The 21,541-nt window shown below is 44.0% G+C and overlaps 1 protein-coding gene and 1 non-coding gene across 3 annotated transcripts; both read right to left on the reverse strand.

The window, feature by feature from the left end:
- Positions 1 to 4,440: 4,440 nt before the first annotated feature.
- On the reverse strand, positions 4,441 to 18,252 carry CYSLTR2 (cysteinyl leukotriene receptor 2). Of its 2 annotated transcripts, none has more exons than XM_070044096.1 (2): positions 18,186 to 18,252; positions 4,441 to 5,461 (listed from the first exon to the last, which is right to left on the reverse strand). In XM_070044096.1, the coding sequence occupies exon 2, from the start codon at positions 5,458 to 5,460 to the stop codon at positions 4,441 to 4,443; it is 1,020 nt and encodes a 339-aa protein (XP_069900197.1). In that variant the 5' UTR covers position 5,461; positions 18,186 to 18,252. The 2 variants fall into 2 exon arrangements, with proteins under 2 accessions (XP_069900197.1, XP_069900198.1); XM_070044097.1 differs by having other exon boundaries at positions 18,097 to 18,248.
- TRNAE-CUC (transfer RNA glutamic acid (anticodon CUC)) lies at positions 15,707 to 15,779 on the reverse strand. Its single transcript has one exon. It is a non-coding gene; the product is annotated as a tRNA-Glu (tRNA).
- Positions 18,253 to 21,541: the final 3,289 nt, after the last annotated feature.

A 21,541-nucleotide genomic window follows, 5' to 3' on the forward strand; every position in this document is an offset into this window, starting at 1 on the left:
GGGTGTCCTTGTGTTGGAGCATCCCTGTACATACTGCATGTACCAGTGGCTTTGGTGGGAGAGCTGGATCTGAACACAAGTCCCATCTTTCCTCAGGTTATGCTGGCAGCTATCATCTTGGAAGGAGGTGGAGCTGGAGATGGAGGCGGGGAGAGCCGGAGCCAGGTGTGAGCAGGGGGTGGGGGTGGGTCCCAAGTTGCTGGAGCAGAAGACCTGAGGGTCGGATCCAAGCGGGCTCTCTTCCCTGTAAGGGTGTGCTCTCCCCCTTCCCAGCACCAGCACCCCGCCCCAGCGGGAAGCAGTGCTGGAGCAAGAGGGGTGGTGTGAGCATTCAGAATGGCTTGCAGCGTGGGCTGTGGCATCTGGCTGGGGTCAGAGACCCAGACTGCTTCTGATGGGCTGTCTGTGTAAGCCCCAGTAGTAGCTGCCTCCCCACACTGCTCAGATACCGCTTGGGGTCTCAGCCTCCTTTGTCCCTCACAGCTGAGCTCTCCCTTGGCCTTTGCCACACTTACCCTGGTGTGGAGCTGTACTGCAGGTCAGGTGGGATCAGTGTGGGTGCTTTGCATGGGTCAGGGCATGGATTGTGGAGGTCCAGACCCAGACAGAGATCAGGACTGCTTCTGACATGCTGCCTGTACATGCACCAGTAATGATTGCCCCAGCGTTGCTCAGACGCCATCTTCGGTTTGAGCTCCTTTTGTGTCTCATAGCCGAGCTTTCTCCTTGGCCGCAGCAGCCCTTGCCCCAAAGTGGAGTTGCGTCTTGAAGCAAGAGGGGCTGGAGCAGTTGCCTGGTTCAGGCTGGGACACGTGCTGGGGCGGTCGCGGAAAACCGGCCACTCTCTCCACCTTGTTTTGGAAGTAAGTAACTGTGTCCATGCTCCCCACGAGTGGAGTCCCGGCTTCCCATAGCCCTCCTTTTAGTCCCAATGGCCCTCCAACCAGCCAAGGGGACTCGTCTTCCTGGTGTCAAACCCCAGGTAAGGGTGCCCAATGTGTGGCTTTAACTGCTCACTCCCCAGGGAGGGTCTCTACCTATGTAATCTCCCTTCTCTGCTGAGTCCCTTCCCAGGGGCACAGGTTCTGACCCAATAGCTTCTCTTCCCTTCCTACCTGATTCCATGTGGAGCTTTCTTACAGCCTTGGTCGTGCAGGAGTCTTCCTGCCACTCCCCTTTGTTTTCAACAAGAATTGTTCCACATGTAGATGTATTTTTGATGTGTTTGTGGGGGGAAGTGAGTTTTGCGTCTTCCCACCCGCCATTTTGATCTTCTACCCACAGCTCCCACTTTAGGTGTAGACTCTGACCATCCTCATTCAGTCAGAGTAATCCCTTCTTCCTTGGTTTCTTAGGAGCTGGTATGCAATCTGAGTAGGTCTGATCAAAAGGAACCCTGTGACTTTTGTTAGATGACTTGGGCAGGAGATACCCTGTTTCTTCTCCTGGATTCAAGTAAGGAAACATATAGCCTCAGGCTGCTTGCAATCAGCTTGTTTCCATGAGGTGATTCAGCCAGGGGACCAAGACAACACTTGGAGAGAAAGGCTTGCAGAAATCCTGGTTGAATAGGGCCTGAAGTCCAACTTCCCTTTGTATGGTTCAGTTATGCAGTATAGTGGTTGTTTAAGCCCCTTGGAGTTGGGTATTCTGTTACTTACAGCTAAAAAATCCTGACATACCAAATCACCCCTCACCTCAGAAGGTGACTCCCCTCACCCCAGAAGGGAGCTCCCTTTCCATGGCAGGGCTGGGTGGGCTTCCCTCATGGGCCCAAATCCAAATGTAGTCCTTTTCTGCTTTCCTTTCTTCTCTCAGTGCACAATTTCCATTTCTGGTCTCCTTTCTTTTCTTCCTCGTCTTTTTTTTTTTTTTTTTTAAAGGCAGAATTAATTTGAATTTTCAACTTAATTTTTATTTTATTTCAGCAATACATATTCACAAGTTAGACAGTTAAATACTTATTAAGAGGAAAAAAGAAATCCCCACCTTATCCTCCCACACCCAACTTCTCTCCAAAGGCAATCCCTGTCAATGTTTTTCACTGTTTCTTCTGGGCTTTATCCTCTATTGTTAAATAACATTTTTATACAGATATTTGCCATTCTTTAGCTTTAGTTATTACAAATTTTCTGTGATAAAATATAGGAACATAGATTTATTATACCCCTCCCCCCTCATACACATCCTCTCCCCCTCATTTCCTGAAAAAAGTTATATCACCGTATTTTGCTATTTACACTCTCTATGTAAATATTGTTCACAGCTGAGCCATGTAGTGTACTATGGTTATATTTCCTTGCTTAAACAACAATTTCTTTTTCCTTAGCATTTAATAATTGCATTGTCTTTTCACTTGTTTATTTTCCTATGTATTTTTACTAGTTCATCCCACGCTATCCAAGAAAAATATAAACCCCTCCAACGTATGCAGATCAGTTAGTTTCTTGTTTTTCTGCTATGCACAAACGTGCTGGGAGTTTTCTTCATCTTACTCCTTGTTTGCTAGATGTCAGGTTTTCCTTTATCCTGGTTAATCTCTTATTTTAGAGAAGCAAATTCTCCAGTAGGTTTCTAATAAAAAGTGTGAGGGTGATAAAAACGTTCAGACTTTTCATACTGAAAACGTCTCTATCTACCCTCTCATTTATTGTTGGTTTCTCATGTTCAGGCCCTTTCCTCTGATGTGTGGTCGTCATTGACTGCTCATAATAAGAGTGAGGCTCTAACAGGTTGATTAGATGCTCTTGATGAGTAGAAGGGATTAGTTGCAGTGTGGGCTTCCTGTCCGGTAAGTAATAGGGCCGGCAGCAGCTTTTGTGTTGGGAGAATCCCCAAACGTCTGTGTCTGTTGGTCTTTTTCCTTGAGTCGGGCAGTTTCTCCATAGGAGGAGCCTCCAGGCTTCTGTCTTGACAAGGTATGAGTCTGTCGGCATTCTTGCAGCTGAGTGAGGGAATGGCTCCGGGGCTCTTGTTCTCTAAAAGACTTTCCTTCAGTCCTTTGCTAGCTTCAGACCACCACCCTCCCACCCTCCACTCTGTCTTGGGGTCAACAACTCCAAAGAGAAAACTTCAGCCTCCAGTCTTCTCATGAGAGTGAGAAGCGGTAGGTACCTGATGGGGGCGGAGAACTCTAACTCAGACTTTCAACTAATCCTTATGGAGGTTTGCAAGGGGAATGGGAGGGAAAGCACCCAGCCAACCTCTCTGCACAGAGGTTTTTAAAACTCTTACGAAGTTGTGTGAACTTGAACAAGTTCCTTGATTTCATCTGTAAAATGAAGATGAAGGGCTTTGGTATGAGGGTTAAATGGAATTAACGGATGGGAAGTGCCTTGTGCAGTCTGCCCAGTACAGAGAGGGTACTCAATTGTTGGCAGTACAATGGTCATGGTGGTAGCAGTAGGTAGTCTCCTTAGCCTTGTTTCACTGCACAGAAAGGATCTCCCTCTGACAATCCAGTGCTTTGCTACACTCTCTCAGAAGAAAGCCACCCTACTCATGTTCTGCCAAAATGTTAATAGAATTTCAGGGGTACCACAATCTTTGCAACTTGCCTTCTACCCCACCCTCTCTCTGAGTGCCCAGCCAAATCCTTAGCACCACCTCCTCTGCTCTGGCTCCCATCCAAGTGGATTAACCTGCAGGATGGGAACTGCAGTGAACAGCCCGGGCCCAAATCTCAGGAGTCAAATGGATCCCCTTCTCTCCTATTCCACACATAATCCCTCCACCTGCTAGGGCAATGCCCCGGGTCTTCCTCCTACTCTTCTTGTTTTCCTCACCCCCTGACAAGAGAGAGGCATGCCCTTTGCCTTCAGTGTGCTAGAGACCCTCTCCTAGTACAAAATGAAATTCTTTTTTCCCCTTTCTCTCTTCTCCCTGTTTCTGTCCCTCTGTGCTTGTTGGGGACCTTGACTCTGCTTTGTTAGAGGACAGCCTTCCTCTTCACAGTCTTAAGTCTTTCTCCTGAGTTCTAAGGATGCTTTTCTTATCTGCTCTGGGGCCTCCAGTAGCTTTGTTAACTGGCTATGTCTCAGGGGATTGAAGAGGGAAGAGGAGAAGCTAGGAATGTTGGGGTGGCCTTAAAATTAAGAATTTAGAATGCCTAGTGGGCCAGAGATCTGGTACAGGATCCGATGAGAAGCAGCAGTCACCGTGCTCAGCATTTTTTCCCAGTCTGACATTTCAAGTTGCAAGACTCTGATAGGGATTTTTCCTGCTATACTCTCTATTTAGACTCAAACACTGAAGATACACTGAATGAAAATTCTGAAGTAGGTCTTATGAACAAAAGTCATGGTCAGTTCAATCTTGGGAATCGACCTTTGTTGGAAATGGTATAAATACACAGTCATTTGCAGACTACGTGTGAATGAAGGTGGACACAAGGACATAGGGACAGCCTCACCTAATAACCCCTCACACTCGTTTCCTTTTTTAACCACACACACACACAGGAAAGCTGCACTTTCTTTGCTGTGAATGACATTTCCTGAGTGTAGACTTTAGTCTGTCCTTAAAATTCTCGCCAGCAAAGTAATAGAGCAAAGGGTTGAAGCAGCTGTTGGCCGCTGCCAAAGCCAGTGTGACGGCCACAGCTTTATGCAGACTCTCTTTGCATTTATCCACTTTCCACTCGACTAAGTGGAGGGTTCTCAGTATATGATAGGGCAGGAAGCACAGGAGGAAGATGATCAAGGCAATGATGATGGTGGTTAGCGCTTTCCTGTGAGAAGGACGCAGCCCTAATTCTGGGACCTCCACCTTTAACAAAGCTCGAATGATCAGCAGGTAACAGATGCTGAGCGTGCAGAATGGCAGCAGAAAGCCCACCACCAAGGCAATGTGGTTCATGGTCTTCAGCTTAGTGGCTTTATTGGGATTCAGCTCCAAGCACGAGGTGACATTGCCCTTCAGCTCAGAGCCATTTTTCAGCAGCAGTGTTGAGGAGGCCATGATAAAGATCCATATGGCCCCACATAAAATCCAGGCATTCCTGACGCTAGTGGCATGAAGGAGCCGCAGCGGGTGAACCGTTGCCAGGAAACGCACAACACTCAACACAGTCAGGAAATAAATGCTGCTGTACATGTTGACATACATAGAAAAAGACATAATTCTGCAGGTTAGGTCCCCGAATATCCAATTGGAGCCTCTGAGATAATAGTCAACCCTGAAGGGCAGTGTGGCTGTGAACAAGAGATCGGAAATGGCCAGATTTAGCATGAAAACGTTCACAGATGTGGACTTCTTATGAGGTTGCAGGAAAACATATATAGAAAAGCCATTCCCCAAGGCTCCCCAGATAAATATTGCCAGGTACACGATGGGGTAAAATTCTCTCTTGAAGGTTTCAATCGTACAGTTCCTGTTGCTATTGTGATTGCTGAAGTTGCCGTTGGGTTCCATTTCTGATATGGAGATGGACGGAGCTAAGGACACAGGTTTTCTCTCCATGCTGAATTAAAAAGAAACAGATATAGAAAGTTACTTCCTGCTGACATTTTCCCAGGTTTTAATGAAACAGAGAGAAATACTAGCTTCTCTTTGAAACGTGAGTCAAAAAATATTGGCTATATTTTACTATATGCTTACACTTTTACTGTATGCTTATACTTTTACTATATGTCTTTACTGTATGCTTCATTACATTTCATGATAAATTTCTGGAATGCAGAATAAACATTAATTTATTTGGTTGAAGCTGAATCCTCAAACTGGGGGGACTTTTGCCCAGTGCCCAAATGAGAATCCTCCAAAGCTTGTCTCTGACCCTGGAGAAGGTCATCAATTACACAGCTTCTGCTCTGGAAGCTGACAAAGATTCTCTTCTTGATCAAACTCTAGCCAAGCTCTTCTGAGTCCTCTTCTCAACCAGGTGTCAACCTTGGCCTACATAGACTTGAATAACAGCTAACATAAAAGTGCTAATATGGTTTTTAACAGCTCAAGGCTGCATCTCTAGGATGACCATACCCTCCCATTCTTACATAGCCTGAGAAAACTCAAGCCTGCTGAAAGAATTTTCTGTTTGTTCCAGCCCATACCTGGACACAGGGCCTTTGCCTCCAGCCTCTGTGGAAAGAGGTTAGAGCCTAACTTCTATAAGCTCCAGTTAGCAAACCCAGATGCTTTTCACTTGGATCAACCTTCCCTTCCTACTTTCTGTAATTTTTTTAAAAATTTATTTATTCTATTAATTTATTTTTGGCTGCGTTGGGTCTTGGTTGCTGTGCGCGGGCTTTCTCTAGTTGCGGCGAGCAGGGGCTACTCTTCATTGTGGTGCGTGGGCTTCTCATTGCGGTGGCTTCTCTTGTTGCGGAGCATGGGCTCTAGAGCGCAGGCTCAGTAGTTGTGGCACGTGGGCTTAGTTTCTCTGCAGCATGTGGGATTTTCCTGGACCCAGGCTCGAACCCGTGCCCCTGCACTGGCAGGCGGATTCTTAACCACTGCACCACCAAGCTCTACTTTCCGTAATTTTTTAATTCCCTGGCTCTACTGAGCCCCTGCTCACTCCCCTCTCCTTTCCTTCATTCTCTCCCTTTAAAACATCCAGTTAGCTCTGAGTTCAGTTCATGTTGGACTCTTTTCCCTATTGCAATAGTATATCACTGAATAAAACCTGTCTTACCACTTTAAGTAGTGTGCAGCTTTGTGTATCTTTGACCAAGCCTTGGTTTAAATGTAAATTCATTAGGCAGAATTGTCATGGATAATCACATGGCTCTTAATTTCTTCTTTGCTGGCCAAAGAGAAATTTATACTCAACATTTCTTGCCTCACCTAGATAAACACTACAGAACAGCCCATGACTGCAGAGGTAGGGGGAACCTTCTGGATGTCTAGGAAAAAACAGGTAGATTGTGTGGGGGGGCGTATTTTCTTTGTCTGGGTATGATAGTCTGGACCCCTGTTTTTCAGAGTCTAAGAACTAATAACCATTTTCATTGCTTCAAAATCCTGCCTTTTTGAATCTAAGCCCCAAATTACACAAGCACAGATCCTATAATAATTCCTTCCTAACACTCTCTTTCTGAGATGTCCTAATTTCCCATGGTGTGCATTCTGCATTGATACCACAAATCAATAAACCCAACTGTGTTCAACTACAGGTTTGTTCCTATAGGCCTTTGACTAGAAGACACTGACTCTGAGAATTCACATAATGATCTAAAAACTAAAAGAAGTATGGTAAAACATTAGTTAAATTAACCTACCCAAAATATATGGTTTGTAAATATACTTCTGATGCAGTAAGTATGTTTTTCAATTCTCCTTCAGAGACCCGTGTGGAGGTGCAACTCAGAAAACACGGCTGGCATGTAAATAATGTAAAAAAAAAAAGTTTTTTCTTTAACTCAGCACTTCCCAAATTATCTTCCATAAACTACAAATTCCACGAGATGCTTTGTGTAAGAAAAGGCTTCTGTGTTCAGATCAGCCTGAGAAACACAGCAAGCTTTAGTGTCCCTCTCTTGGAGATTCATAACTCATGTTAAAGGCTCTAAGAGGTCCTAGAAGAAAAAAAAAGTCTTCTTAATAACAGAGTATGCCTCCTTTTTCTGACTCTGAAAACTTTTTTGCACACTAACACAATCTAATATCCCACAAATGTTCTACAAAATCTTCCCTGTGAAATGCTGATGTTATTATGTAATTTATCTAGAAAATGGTTTTGACAGAAAAAGAAGAGGATCCCTACTTAATGGGCCAGATCAGTCAACAAGGGTTCAAGTATCTGAAGTCAAGGGGTTCTAAGCATTTCCTACTGGGGAAATGAGCATTTCTGGGCATCCATTATGTTGTTTGTAAAAAATGGAGATTGTATTAGTTTTCTAGGGCTGCCTTAACAAAGTACCACACACTGGGGGGCATAAAGCAACATAAATGTATTTTCTCAAGTTCTGGAGGCCATAAGTCTGAAATCAAGGTGTCAGCAGGGCCATGCTTCTTTTGAAGGCTCTAGGGAAGAATTCTTTGCCTCTTCCAGCCTCTGGCGGTTACCCCCAGTCCATGGTATTCCTTGGCTTGTAGACGCATACGCCACGTGACTCTGTCACATGGTATTTTCCTTCTGTATCTTTCCATCATCTTCCTACTGTGTGTCCGTGTCTGTATCTTCTCCTCTTCTTATAAGAACACCAGTCATGCTGGGCCTAGGACCTACCTTAATCCAATATGACCTCATCTTAACTAATCATACCTGCAAAGATCCTATTTCCAAATAAGACGACAGTGCTTATTTGGAACCTGGGGTGAGAACTTGCACGTATCTTTCAGGGGACATAATTCAACCCACAGTAGGGATATGTAACATATGTTTCATAGAGCTGCTGTCAGGATTACATGAGAGATAGAGAGAGTCTTACAGGGCACTTGGCACCGAGTAAGTGCTCCCTAGCTGCTCCACTCACATGAATCAGCGCAGGAATGATCTAGCTTCAACGTTTGTTATCCCACTGACCGCAGGGAAGAGTTGATGACCTCAATTCTCACATTCATATGGAAAGTAAAAAGTACACTCCTCTTGGTGTTTACTACAAAGGAATACTCTACAGAAACACTGATTACTCTCAGATTATTCTGACCTTTTTATTGTGAAACTATCTGAAGCCTTCTCCACTCCTTTGCTCTCAGTCTACCAGAGAACCTTCTGATGACCCCTCAGCTTAGTCAGGCCTCTCCGGAAGTGTGGACTGTGGCTCGTGAATGGAAGATTCCAGTAAAGTGAAATCGCCCATTGTAAATATACAAATCAGAATTCTGGGTAAAGGACTTCCCTGGTGGCGCAGTGGTTAAGAATCCACCTGCCAATGCAGGGGACACAGGTTCGAGCCCTGGTCCAGGAAGATCCCACATGCCGCGGAGCAACTAAGCCCATGTACCACAACTACTGAGCCTGTGCTCTACAGCCCACGAGCTACAACTACTGAGCCCGCGTGCCACAACTATTGAAGCCTACGTGCCTGGAGTCCATGCTCCACAACAAAAGAGAAGGCACCGCACTGAGAAGCCTGCACACCACGATGCAGAATAGCCCCCACTCACCGCAACTAGAGAAAGCCCAAGCGCAGCAACGAAGACCCAACTCAGCCAAAAATAAATAAATTTAAAAAAAAAAAAGAATTGTGGGTGAAAATTTAGACCCCTGTGAGTCTGGTTTGCGTAAATTGATTTTTTTGAGGCCTAGGAGTAGACTGACCGGATGCAATTTCTCCTATGCGAAGCTGATATGTCACATCCTATTTCTGAGATGACTCCAGGGCCTTAGCTCTGATTGCACGGATGATGGCTCTCCCTCCCCTTCTGATCTGTCTCACCAGCAAGTCTGAAGTTTCTAGCTTGGGTTGCAGGGAGAATGGTGAGGCCATTAGCTGGGCTTGGAGAAATGAGTTCAAGTTGGGGCATTTTGAATTTGAAGCATTTATGAAACGGTCAACTACAAATTAGCACTTGCCATCTACCTCTACAAGGATTAAATCAGGTGCCACTGCAGCTGCTGACCTTCAACACGCCCTGAAAGGAATTCAGGGTGGAGATCAGGAATGAGGCACTCGGTGCTCTGAGAAAAATTGGCCGAACAGGTCTTCAGATAGTTAGATATTTTCAGTAGCTGATTTTACGAGCCCAATTCTTGCATGTCCTCGTATCCAGAAAAGCACTAAATTCCTTCATGGTGACGTCTGCTCCTCGTGACTAGCAGAAACCCTGATGAGAACTTCTGCAAAAATATGTGCTTGATTGCATGTATTCCCCCTTCACCAAAATCACATATATATTGACCTCTTCCCCCCCCCACCTCTTTGGAGCAGTTTCTCAAGAGCTATCTGAAGTGCTGTCTCCCGGGCTGCAGTCCACATTTTGCCCCAACTAAAACTTAACTTGCAACTCTTGCATTGTACTTTTTTTTTTTTTAAGTCGACAAAACACACGCAAGAACTGTCCCATTACAGTCTACAGCCTGATGAATTTAGGGGCCATCAGCACTTGGTACCTGAAGCCAGAAGAGTGGAGGAGCTCCTGCAGGGGTTTAAGAGCAGAGAAGGAAAGAGGGTCAAGAACAGAATCTCGGGGAACGTCAACAATTAAGGGACAGGCAGAGAGAATGGGAGCCTGGAAAGACGATTCAGAAAGACTGGCCGAACAATAAGACACGAATCAAGAAGGCAACTTCTGGGAATTCCCTGGTGGTCCAGTGGTTAGGGCTCCACGCTTTCACTGCTGAGGGCCCAGGTTAAAAAAAAAAAAAAAAAGAATGCAACTTCAAGGAGGGGGGAGTGGTCAGTGGGGTTAAAAAGTGTCAAGTGTCAGGAGATTTAGCAATAAGCTTATCAGCATTCAGAGGGGGTGGGGCAGGACCCAAGGCCAGGAAGCTGATAAAGGAGCAGGGGTTGAGAAGGTGAACACTTTCTCAGAGGAGAGAGAGAACATCTCAGCTCAGCTTCTGTGAAGGGCTTGTTTTTGGAGGAAGTCAGGGAGGGAAGATGCATTCTCTTCTCTTGAGACACCTTCTTACTCTCAGCCCGTCTCCTACAAATGACTTCAATGCCTTCTTCTGTTCATTTCTTGTCCTATCTTTTCAACATCAGACACCTGAACAGGGCTAGAGTAGAATGTACACCGAACCTGAAGTCCAGTAGATGTGATTTGACTCCCAACCGTCCCACTTTCTAGCTCTAAGACTTTGCACCCCTTGTCCCAGCAATACCTGTATTTTCGTAAATGAGATTCAGCTAGTGGAGCCTGCCACAAAGTGACAGATGGTGGGAAAAGCACAGAAGTCTGGGTCCTGGTCTGCCAGTTTCTAGGGACACATGGCCTTGACTAACACATCACTTAGCTTCTTTGGGGAAGCATGTCTGTAAAATGAGGGTAATGCTGCCCCTGGACTCCATATCAGAAAAGAGCTCTGAGAGGAGCAAATGCAATAATGGATGTAAAAGCACTTTGAAAACCGTAAAGCTGACATTATTGCTATTATTTTGCTGCTTCTTAACGTCGGGCAGCAGAAACCTGGATCTGCACTTCTTCGGGCACGTACCTGTGCCATTCACTCTGCTCTCTTTTATCTCTGCCTTTCCCCTCTTCTCTATCCCCCTCGTCCCCGATCTGCAGGGTGCCCAACTCTAGTCAAGCCAAGTCCTCTTCTTCAACACCTGTATCACCTTCTGCATGTCACCTTACCCAACTGACACTTCTCACGGGTCTCTCTCTTTTTTATCACTCCTGCAGCACTTGTAAATCAACTACAGCAGCCTGAAATTAATTCTTCATGTGCTTTGATAGATACATCTCAGGCAGACATTACACTGGCCTCTCCAGATTATGAGACTTGCAAGAGGAAGAGACAGTCCTCTACTGATTTTGCATACCTTATTATGCCAAACACATATTTGAGGGAACTTGGTAAACTCCTAATCACTAGACAAATGAGTTGCCATAGCAGGCTCATAAAGTGCATGTGTTAGACACAGATTACAGAATCTGATGGTCCAGGTGAATTCACAGCCCCATTAGTCTTCTTCTCCTCCTCACTTACGTCTACGTCCAACCGCCGTGTCCTTGTGGGTTTGAAGTTCTCCATAGTGGGAAGCTTCTGTTTTAATAACCCAACCTGCAAATCACAACTCTCTCCACAATAATGCTCTGTATCTTCCCTAATAACTTTAGAGCATAACTTGGATTTTAGCTCCCAGAGCTACTGCATACTGTGCAATGGCAAATAGAACATTCTTTTTGAAGTTCAGAGTAATGTTGGTGTAAGGTCATAGAGCCAAATCTGCCACTTTCAAGCTTGGGAATCTTGCACAAATAACTTATCTTCTCAGAGTCTCAGTTTCCTTATCTGTAAACAGCATAAAGAACGTGAAGTATTTTGCACAGGGTGAGCACATAATGACGTTTACTACTATGATTAAATCTCAAAGTGTGGGCTTAGGCATATGATTAAAGAGGCGAAGAGGATCTCAGAGCATTTGTAAAAATATAAAAGCAAAGGCTGAGAGATGATTTAATGATTCAAATGGTGAAAGGAATGACAAGGTTTCCTCTCTGCTGCAGGGAAGAAGTAGTAGAGCAGAAGGTAAGAACACAAACTCTGGTTTGAATCCTGGTTCTTTCACTCACCAGCCCTCTGTGACCTTGGACAGCCACCTTTATCTCCCGGCCTCAGATCCTTATCAGTAAAATAGAGATAATGAAGACAATAGTCCTTACTTCTCTGAGTTGTTGTGAGGATTAAGCAAGAAAACATGTGAGTGGCACTGAGGTCAGAGCCTGAACCAGAGGAGAAAGCAGCACATGTTAGTGAAACCTGGCACAGAAGCCTTTCTGTCCCCCTTTTCTTATAGGGAACAGACTCCAACCTCCATGACCTTCCCTGAGATCCAAAGGGCAGATTCAAACAGTTGCTAATCCGGGAAAGTGAGGGATGCAGAGACAAGGGAGGGGCAGCCAAGAAACAAGAGTGCAGCCTTGGGACAGGGTCCTGGTTCTGCCTCAAGGGATACACATAACAATGTCTTTAAGCTCTTCATAGAATTAAAACCCAACAAATGGAAGATGTCAGCATTCTTCATACCAGAGAAGACCACCTGAGGCCAGGTTAAAGAAACCAGAGAAGCTCATTGAGAAGATTACCTGAGAGACCTGCCTGGAAGTCCAGTGGTTAAGACTCCGTGCTCCCAACGCAGGGGGCACGGTTTGATCCCTGGTCGGGGGAATCTAAGAGACCACATGCCACATTGGTATGGCCAAAAAGAAAGAAGAAGCAGATCACCTGAGACCAGATTAGGAGTGTAGGCGCTGCACACACGCTAATCTTGTTCAGCAGCCCCATCCTTGAATCGTTTGCTCTAAAACTCATCCAATCCTCCTGGGTTGGGACACACAGTTTCAATGGCAGAAGTCCACTGTGTCCCCCACTGCCTGGCAAAGCAATAAAGCTATTCTTTTCTACTTCACCCAAAACTCTGTCTCCAAGATGTGATGCGGCACCAGTGCACAGAGGCTGAGCTTTCAGCATCATTAGCTGTCATTATTGCAAAGGCTCACAGACTTAGCTCCCTGAAGTTGTGCAGAGAGGATTCGACCCTCTGGATTGGAAGATTCTACAACCTCAAAATCCCAGAGGCCCTGGAGTACAAAACTAATATGCCCCACAAAACAGAGAAGTATCAGTGAGTGCCTCGTTTTTGAAATCCAACACTGCTGGCTCAGCCCTCAGTTGTAACTGGCTCCAAATGTCCTGGTGGAAGCGTAAAGCTTCGGAGACTTCTTTAGCCTCCCAGGAACAGTCTTGCACTTTTAGAATTTTTTCAAGGGATAAAGTGAATTAAATGCTTGGAGACCAAAACAGAAACACAAATGAAAAGATCTGAGATTACAACATCTTTTGAATGAGGAACTGAGCTGGTCTCCAGGCCTCCAGAATAAATAGGGAGCAGGGGTGTGAACAACCTGGGGCCCCGTTTCCATGCAGTCAGCACCTCAGAGCATTCTGCTACTGATCCCCCACCCTGTCTCTCCCCAAATGCCTCAAAGTGCAAGTCACGTCTCACACCACCAGCCTAATGCTCCTTTGCCTTCTGAATGCCGTTTACTTCCCCACACCTCATAGCTGTGAAGTCAGCCCATCCTTGAAAGGGGTGCTTGCAGATCTGCTGTAAACCAGTAGGTGTTAAATAGCATTTATGACTTTGGAAGTCCCCCAGGAGCAAATTCCCTAATTTACTTTCTCTGTGCTGCAAAGATCTCTTTAACAGCTCTGGGCCCCAGAGGGACTCCTCAGCCAGGGTCCTGGGCCTGATAATTCTCCCTGCAGGATGACCATGAAGTTTCCCCTCCAGGGCCTATGGCCTAAGTAGAGTTTCATTGTCTCATATCTGTCCTCTGGCTAGGAGTCCACATTTGGAAGATGCAAAGCTCGTAGGGCCCAACCTCTCCTCCCAGATCCCAACCAAACTGTGCCAGACTTGCCCCAGAGCTCCGCAGACAGAAAAGTCAATGTGTTCTTCCCAAGATTTCTGGGGGTTCCTGGAGAGCTTGAAGCCCTGAGGAGCAGTCTTTGGACCTGATCTGTTTTCCATCAAGGGGAAGAGCTGAGTGAGTCCTTGCAGCAAGGGTGGGAATAGTCCCACCAGGCAGAGGATCATTTGGGGGACCGAGTGCTCTGAGCAGTTTCCCGCTTGTAACCGCCTCCTCTCACTGGCTTCTATCACAAGGAAACTGTCCAGCCCCCCTTCACCATTCCTCCCCAGATTCCTCAGGAACCCACCAGGATTGGGCCAGTAGGAAGGGGGATATTGGTGATTAATCAGTCTTTCAGCCCGGCTTCCTGACTAAATTCTAGAAAGTTCAGATGAAGTTCAGAACCCTCCCAAATAACTCCTGAATTTCATTATCTTGGTTTTCTATTTTATTTCTAAAGACCAGACACACTCTATGGTATTAAGTTTCCTAATTAGAATCTTGTCTTGAAATCACAGGTATTGGGTTGTCAGCTTCTTAGCGATTCCTAACTGCTGCCGATCTACATGGGCCCTTTAGCTGACACCTGCCTCTCTCTCCTTCTAGCACTTTCCCTGATGCCTGAGAACCCACCAAAGCCTTCCTTGCCTGGACTCTGCCTCAGGCTGCTGGGCCCTCTTGAAATACTGCCTGTCAGGCCCCGTTTGGGGGGAGGCTGGACATGCAGTGCACAGTAGCTGTGGCCTTCTCCCTCTAAAAGGAGAACTTTTGCTCAGACCACAGAGTGTGTGGTGAAATGACATCCATCACCCCAAATGCACATGGGCAGATAGAGGAAGAAGCACCTCAAGAAGAAGTGTATTGCCAGAGCTGCCATCAGGACAAAGACAGCATGGGTGAACACTGATAATCTGGAGAGTGCTGGTATGGTCAAGATATCAGATCTTTTAAGTAGCAGCGTCTTGCTGACGGTTTAGCAACAGCTGCCTTTTTTCTCTCTTTTGCTGACAAGCTTTTCCCCTCTATTTACCTGATCGGTCAGTTTGCGTGTTCTCTTCTGAAATTCCGTTCTTGAGAATTTCCCTGTGCAAAAAGGTGCCTGTGGGTTAGGGACACTTTTGGGGATAACTACACCTTAAAATTGGAGTCTTTTCACAATGTCATTGTTTGTTGTTCTCCCAGAGAACAACTTATCCCAGGGATATGGCAGGGCCTGAACCCTATAGCAGAAGGTTAGCATCCCAGCCCATGAGGGGCCTCTCGCCTCTGAGAGCAACACGCGTGGCAGTATCTCGACATCCTTCTTCCCACCTCCATCCTTGTTGAATCGCCTTATTTCATTCTCTAATATTCCCCCAAAGCTAGCATTTCTTTCATGTTCATCCGAACCACTAACACTCAGGCCCCACAATAACCAAACAACCACAAATTCAACACAGAGAAAACTTACCATGTAAGGAGAGCTCTGGGCTCCTTGGAGATATGGCTTCATTTTTTTTTTTTAAAGCATTATTTTGACTTAGTGCTGTCTTCTCTCTGGCTCTCATATCGTCTCGGTTCTTCTACGTTAATAGAATATATAAGCCTATAAAGCTGATTGTGGATTTAATTTTATAAAAATACCTGAGCTTTTTAAAAAATTATTTATTTAGGCTGCTGCGGGTCTTTGTTGCAGCACGCGGGATCACCACTGTGGCACGCGGACTCTTAGTTGCAGCACGCATGTGGGATCTAGTTCCCTGACCAGGGATCGAACCTGGGCTCCCTGCGTTGAGAGCACAGAGTCCTAACCACTGGACCACAAGGGAAGTCCCAAGCATTTTAAAAATCATTTTCGAATGCACTTCATCAGTGTATCAAGGAAGATGGGAGGTATCTGTTATTAACCCAATTTCTGATCCAAGAAAGGCCACAGAATCATTCTGCAGCTGAGTCTCTGATTTCCAAGTCTTCTGATTCCAAAGATAGAAAATCAGCAAGTATTATCTCAGAGGCCACTGCCCTACTCATTCCAATAATTTCCAAGGGATTGTGTCAGCATTAGGACTCTCCCCGTCCACAATCAAAGTGACTAAGTGACATGACTCAGGGGCTCCCCCAAAGCCCACTCACCCAAATGAAAACTCCCTCTCTGCCTTTCCCCTTGGCATTTCATATCCCATCATTAAATTCACTTCTTGGAGCAAAGGAATTATTTACCAAGGTAGTTAGTTAAACAGCACAGGATTCCTGGAAGGATTCAGAGGTGTTAAGAAGTCATAGGAAAATTTGGGGAGTAGATCCCAACAGGCTCCAAATCCTAGCTCTAGCCCTTACTGGTGGTGTGGGCATTAGCAAGTACTCAGCCTTTCAGTGTATTGAGGGGACCAGGCAGGCAGCACACTGAAATCCACGCCCCCCCAGCTGCACCGAGCCTGGCACATGGTACACTTTCAATACATTAGCAAGCCTACGCGAGCCTGACGGCTGCCAGGGGAAAAAAAGCCTAAGAACTTTTCAGTATGCCAGGTGCAGGATGCCTGTAAAGGACAGTAAGAAACTGATGAGAAGAAAATGTTTTCCTATGTCTCCAAAAATTGAAAACTAGGGGAATTGCCCAGGAAAGAGCCCTAGCCAGCTGCCAGTAGCCTGGGGACAGTGGGCTTGTGTGACCTAAAAAGGAGAGAGCAAGGGGCAAAGCTCACTGCCGGCTCCCCACTCCCCCAGACCACCCTGCCGCCCAGTGTCTCCTCTGAGGCAGACATGCCCTTATTACTGAAGGTTTCCACCAGCCCCTCCTTCCGTCACAGGGGCCAGCTCAGGGCCCTCCAATACGGACTGTCACCTCGCCACCACTCTCCTCAGTAAAATCCACTCCAGCTTCGTGGAACTTATTTCACTGCTCCGAACATAGCAGGTTCTGTTCGCCATTAATAAAATTTAATGGCAGTGGCCAGCTATTAAATGCCCACCTTGTCATTCATTGATCCTTGAAGAGTTTGCAAATGAAAGGAAGGCTGGCACCTTGGCGGAACACTAACAGACGCTGGACTTAATTCTGATACTTTTAGAACATTCTGGAGCCTCCACCTCTCTAACTTCTAACCACCAGTGCACTGGAAACAGACCCATCTCTTTAAAGCATTAGTAAATTGGAACTCTCAAGTAGATTCTCGTCTCAAGGGTTTATGGGATTGAGGTGGAGAACAGAAATTGCTAGAAGTTTGACGTTTCACCCAAATTACTTTTGCATTATTTATACAGTATTGAAAGGAAGATTTGGGCGGCTTGCCTGATAGTGTATCTCCCTTTCCCTTAAAGTGTATTACTCTCAGGTATGGATCAGAGACAGGAAAATATTTCAAATAACCTAGGTCGGCTGTTATCACGCTTGCCACCCATTAGAACCACCTGAGAAATTTCTGAAAGTTAAAAACAAACAAACAAAAACCAAACCAAACCAAACTAAAAAAACCTACAGATGACTGGCTCATCACCAGAGGTTAATTTTCAATTATTCTAAAGGTAATTTTCTAATCTCCCCAGGTGATTAGAATCAGGTGATTCTGACGGAATGTACAGCCAGAGTTGAGAACCACCGACTATGGTCCCAAAGGTTATAAGCAGATTATAAACACACACACAAACTCTTTCCCTCTCATTGTGCCTCTCAGTAAAACTGCTAAAATCTACATTCTCAAATCTAACTTCCTCTCCTCAAAAACCAAGACTCTGAATGGAAAAAATATATATCTTACGTAATCAAATGACCCACTCTATAAAAATAGGAAAAATGCTTTATGGCCCCAAATAGGGGAATGCTTGGGTAAAGTAGAGTAAATCTCCTCAATGCAATACTATGTAGCAGTTTTAAATTATGATTATGAAGTATTTACAGCAATGTGGGAAAATGTATGCTCTAATGGATAAAAGGAATATAAATGTATCCATTGTGTACAAACACAACTATGAAAATCAACTAAAATCATAAGCAGACACCCAAAAAAGAATGGAAAGAAATGCCCTGAATATATCAATAGAAGCTGTGGTTTTTGCTTCCTTCTACTTCTTTGTACTTTCCCAATATTTTTTAAAATATCATGTATCTGGTAGAAAAAAGTTTATAGTAGAACAAAATAAACTTACTTTTTAAAAATTATTCTTCTTACTATGAAGCGATAAGCAAAGCATAATTCTTAAAAATGAGTTAACAAAGCAAAGATTAAAATGCTCACGAGTTTTCTTTCTTTCAGCTGCGTTGGCTCTGTCTCCTCTACCTTGTCTTCCTCCTCCAAGTAATTCAGCTTGCTCATTTCAAACAAAAGTGAAACAGCAAACTGTATTTTATGAACAGTGTCAGCCAATAGCAAGAGAATAAGGAACTCTGGTCAGAAAGTCATCTGTGCTCTATAGAACTTTGGTGTGAGTGTGAAGAGGGTAAGATTTCCACTTAGGGACTACATCTAAAGGGAGAAACCTGCATTAGCCCTGCCCCTCTAATGACTGTTTTTATCAGCATCTTTCACAACAGATCAAGGGGATGTGATGGGCTAGACTCAGGGGTTTTAAGTGGCTTTTAGTTCTCCTAAATGTTTTTGTTTGCACACAGCAGTAACATCAGCACCACCTTATAAGTACAGCACTTCTGAGCTATTTAGAGCAATTTCCATCTCCCTCTTGCTTTTTCAACTTACTTGCACATGGGTGGAGGCCTTACCCATTCTGCTGAAAATGCTGTCAAAAGTTATCAATGGCATCCTCATTGCTCACATTAAAGGTCCTTTCTCAGTCCTCATCTTCCTTCCTCAATTTGTTCTGCGCAGTTAACCACTGCCAGTTCTCCTCGTCTCTCCGGCTCTCTCGGTTCTTATTCTATCCCTTGGATTGTTTCCTCTTTGCTTCCCTTTCTTTTTTTCTCTCTTTTTTTTCCCTTCCCTTTCTGATTCTCTTCTATCCTTTCTCTAAATGTGAGCTTGCCCCAAAAGTCTGTCTTCTGACCTCTTCTCATCATATTTTCTTGTTTTAACTATATTATCCACATCTATGGCCAAAATACAGCTTTTCTAGTCCCCATCCAAGTGCATGCTCTCCCATTTACCCCATCTAATCAAAAAGCACTACAATGATTCAGCCAGTTGATCTGACCATAAACCTAGAGATCATCCTTAACTTCTCTCTCTCTCCCACAGCCAACATCCAAGCCAACAATTTCATTGGTTCTACCTGCAAAATATGTTCTAAGCCTAACCATTTCTCACCTTCACAATTTCATTAAAATCCTCAGCATGTCTTGAATGTTGCAGTAACATTAGGCAAGAAATAAAAGGTATCCAAATTGGAAAGAAAGAAGTAAAATTACGTCTGTTCACAGATGATATAATCCTATATGTAGAAAACGCTAAAGATTACACACGTGCACACGCATGTGCGTGCACACACACAGAGACCTGCTAGAACTAATGTTCATGAATTGGAAGACAATATTGTTAATATACTACCCAAACTGATTCAGCACAATCTCTATCAAATTTTCCACGATGTTTTTACAGAAATAGAAAAAACTCCATCCTAAAATTCATGTTGTGAAAATAAAAAACAAACAGGGACTAGCCTTGAAAATTCCAAGAGCAAACAAAACCAGTTTAGTCACACAACTAAAGCTAAACTAAAATAAATTAAATTAAGCTTAATTTATTTTGCAAGACTAACTTGACCTGGGTCAAATTGTTTTGACATTTTTGACAAACTTCTCAAAATCAAATTCTAAATTGGAGTCTTTCTGACCTGGAAGCAAGTTGGGATTTTCTAGAAGGCCCCTGGAACATCTCAAAAGATTTGTTTTCTCACCTTTTAAAGGAGATAAGTTAAACTGATTAGGCTTATTTGGTATGTTAAATTATATAAGAATCATTGTCAGTTAAGTGATACTAAGCTTTCTTTATGTTGTATTTGTATAGATACAAAAGTGTTCTAGAAATGGTATGAAATTCCTAACATTCTGATATAATGTTATCAGTCATAATTTTCAAATGTATGTCACAGAAATAACTAAATTTATTTGTCAGTTGCGTTATTTGTGTGTGTCTGTATGCGAACTTTCACCAGATCTTTAACCATGGCTGTTTTTGTCTTTTGACATTTGTCGATGGTTATTGCTTTACCCTGATGCTTTTGCAAAAGTGTTCTTGCAAAAAAATGCTTTCTTCGAAGAAATTCATGGAGAAGACCCTGACAAGTACTTCAGAATGCAGGTTTCTGATAACTTTAAGATCATAACACTGAACTGAATAAGAATTTCTAAAACTCTGATGGAAAACTGATGAATTCAGAAAACTGCTAACAAAAGATCAAGATAAACAAGAATTGATTACAGGATACTAAATGAACTGATGAGGATGATTATAATTTTTATGACTTCATTTAAAACACTGCTGCTTCTTTAATGTTTTGCTTTTGAGATTCAAAGAACCCCTTTTCTCCTCTCTTTAAAGCTATCTATCTGTAACTAACAACAGTTTGGTAAAGTATATCTTGGCAGCAAAGGTTAACACATCTGTCTTTTTCTCTCTGCCTGATCCCTCCAGAATTTCTGAATTTCTTAGTAAATATTCTTATTTTTCATGACAATGTACGTATTTGTCTATGTTCAATAAAAATCTAATCTCTTTATAATAGGACACAGTTAGACAGGTCCTTGTCTTGGCTTCCTGGCCTTGAGAGGCTTTTGAAAGTTCAAGCTGAGATTCCTTATGAAAAGTTCCAGCAGAGATTTAAAATAGTCAATATAGTCAGTCACTAGACTTCCCTGGTGGTGCAGTGGTTAAGAATCTGCCTGCCAATGCAGGGGACACGGGTTTGAGCCCTGGTCCGGGAAGATCCCACATGCTGCAGAGCAACTAAGCACGTGTGCCACAACTACTGAGCCTGCGTTCTAAAGCCCGCAAGCCACAACTACGGAGCCCACATGCCACAACTACTGAAGCCTGCCTGCCTAGAGCCCGTGCTCCGCAACAAGAGAAGCCACTGCAGTGAGAAGCCCGTGCGCCTCAACGAAGAGTAGCCCCCTCTCGCAGCAACTAGAGAAAGCCCATGCACAGCAATGAAGACCCAACGGAGCCAAAAATAAATTAATTAATTTTAAAAAAAGACAGTTAAAAAAATATATATATGTATATATAGTCAGTCACTATTCTTGCTGCACTTATATAAATAATGAGGCCAAGTTCATTGAAACTAGACTTAATTTTCAAACAAATTAATCTTGTGATTAGCTTTGATTAAAAAAGGGGGATGATTATAGAGAGAAAAATTGTATTTTAGTAATACACCTTTGTGGATATCAGATTCTAGTGCTATTAATCGTCTTTCAGGTTTTGTTTTCTACCTGTTGACTGGAATGGAAACTGAATTTTTCTAGTTTCCTCCAATATTTGGCTTGAACTTTCCAAACAAATATTTCTGATTTTTTCCCACTATTTTGGCTTGGAAACTAAAACTGTCCTTTTCCAAAGTCATGCAAGCTAAAGCTGGACGAGTTAAAGTAAACTTCAGAGAAATCGTCACAACAGCTCACGTGGGGTCAATTTCATGC

The sequence above is a fragment of the Globicephala melas genome, chromosome 18, assembly GCF_963455315.2.
Source record: "Globicephala melas chromosome 18, mGloMel1.2, whole genome shotgun sequence".
NCBI classification, from domain to species: Eukaryota; Metazoa; Chordata; class Mammalia; order Artiodactyla; family Delphinidae; genus Globicephala; species Globicephala melas.

Coding starts and splice junctions, on each gene's coding strand:
- CYSLTR2 (XM_070044096.1), bottom strand. CDS start 5,460: ATGGAGAGAAAACCTGTGTCCTTAGCTCCGTCCATCTCCATATCAGAA.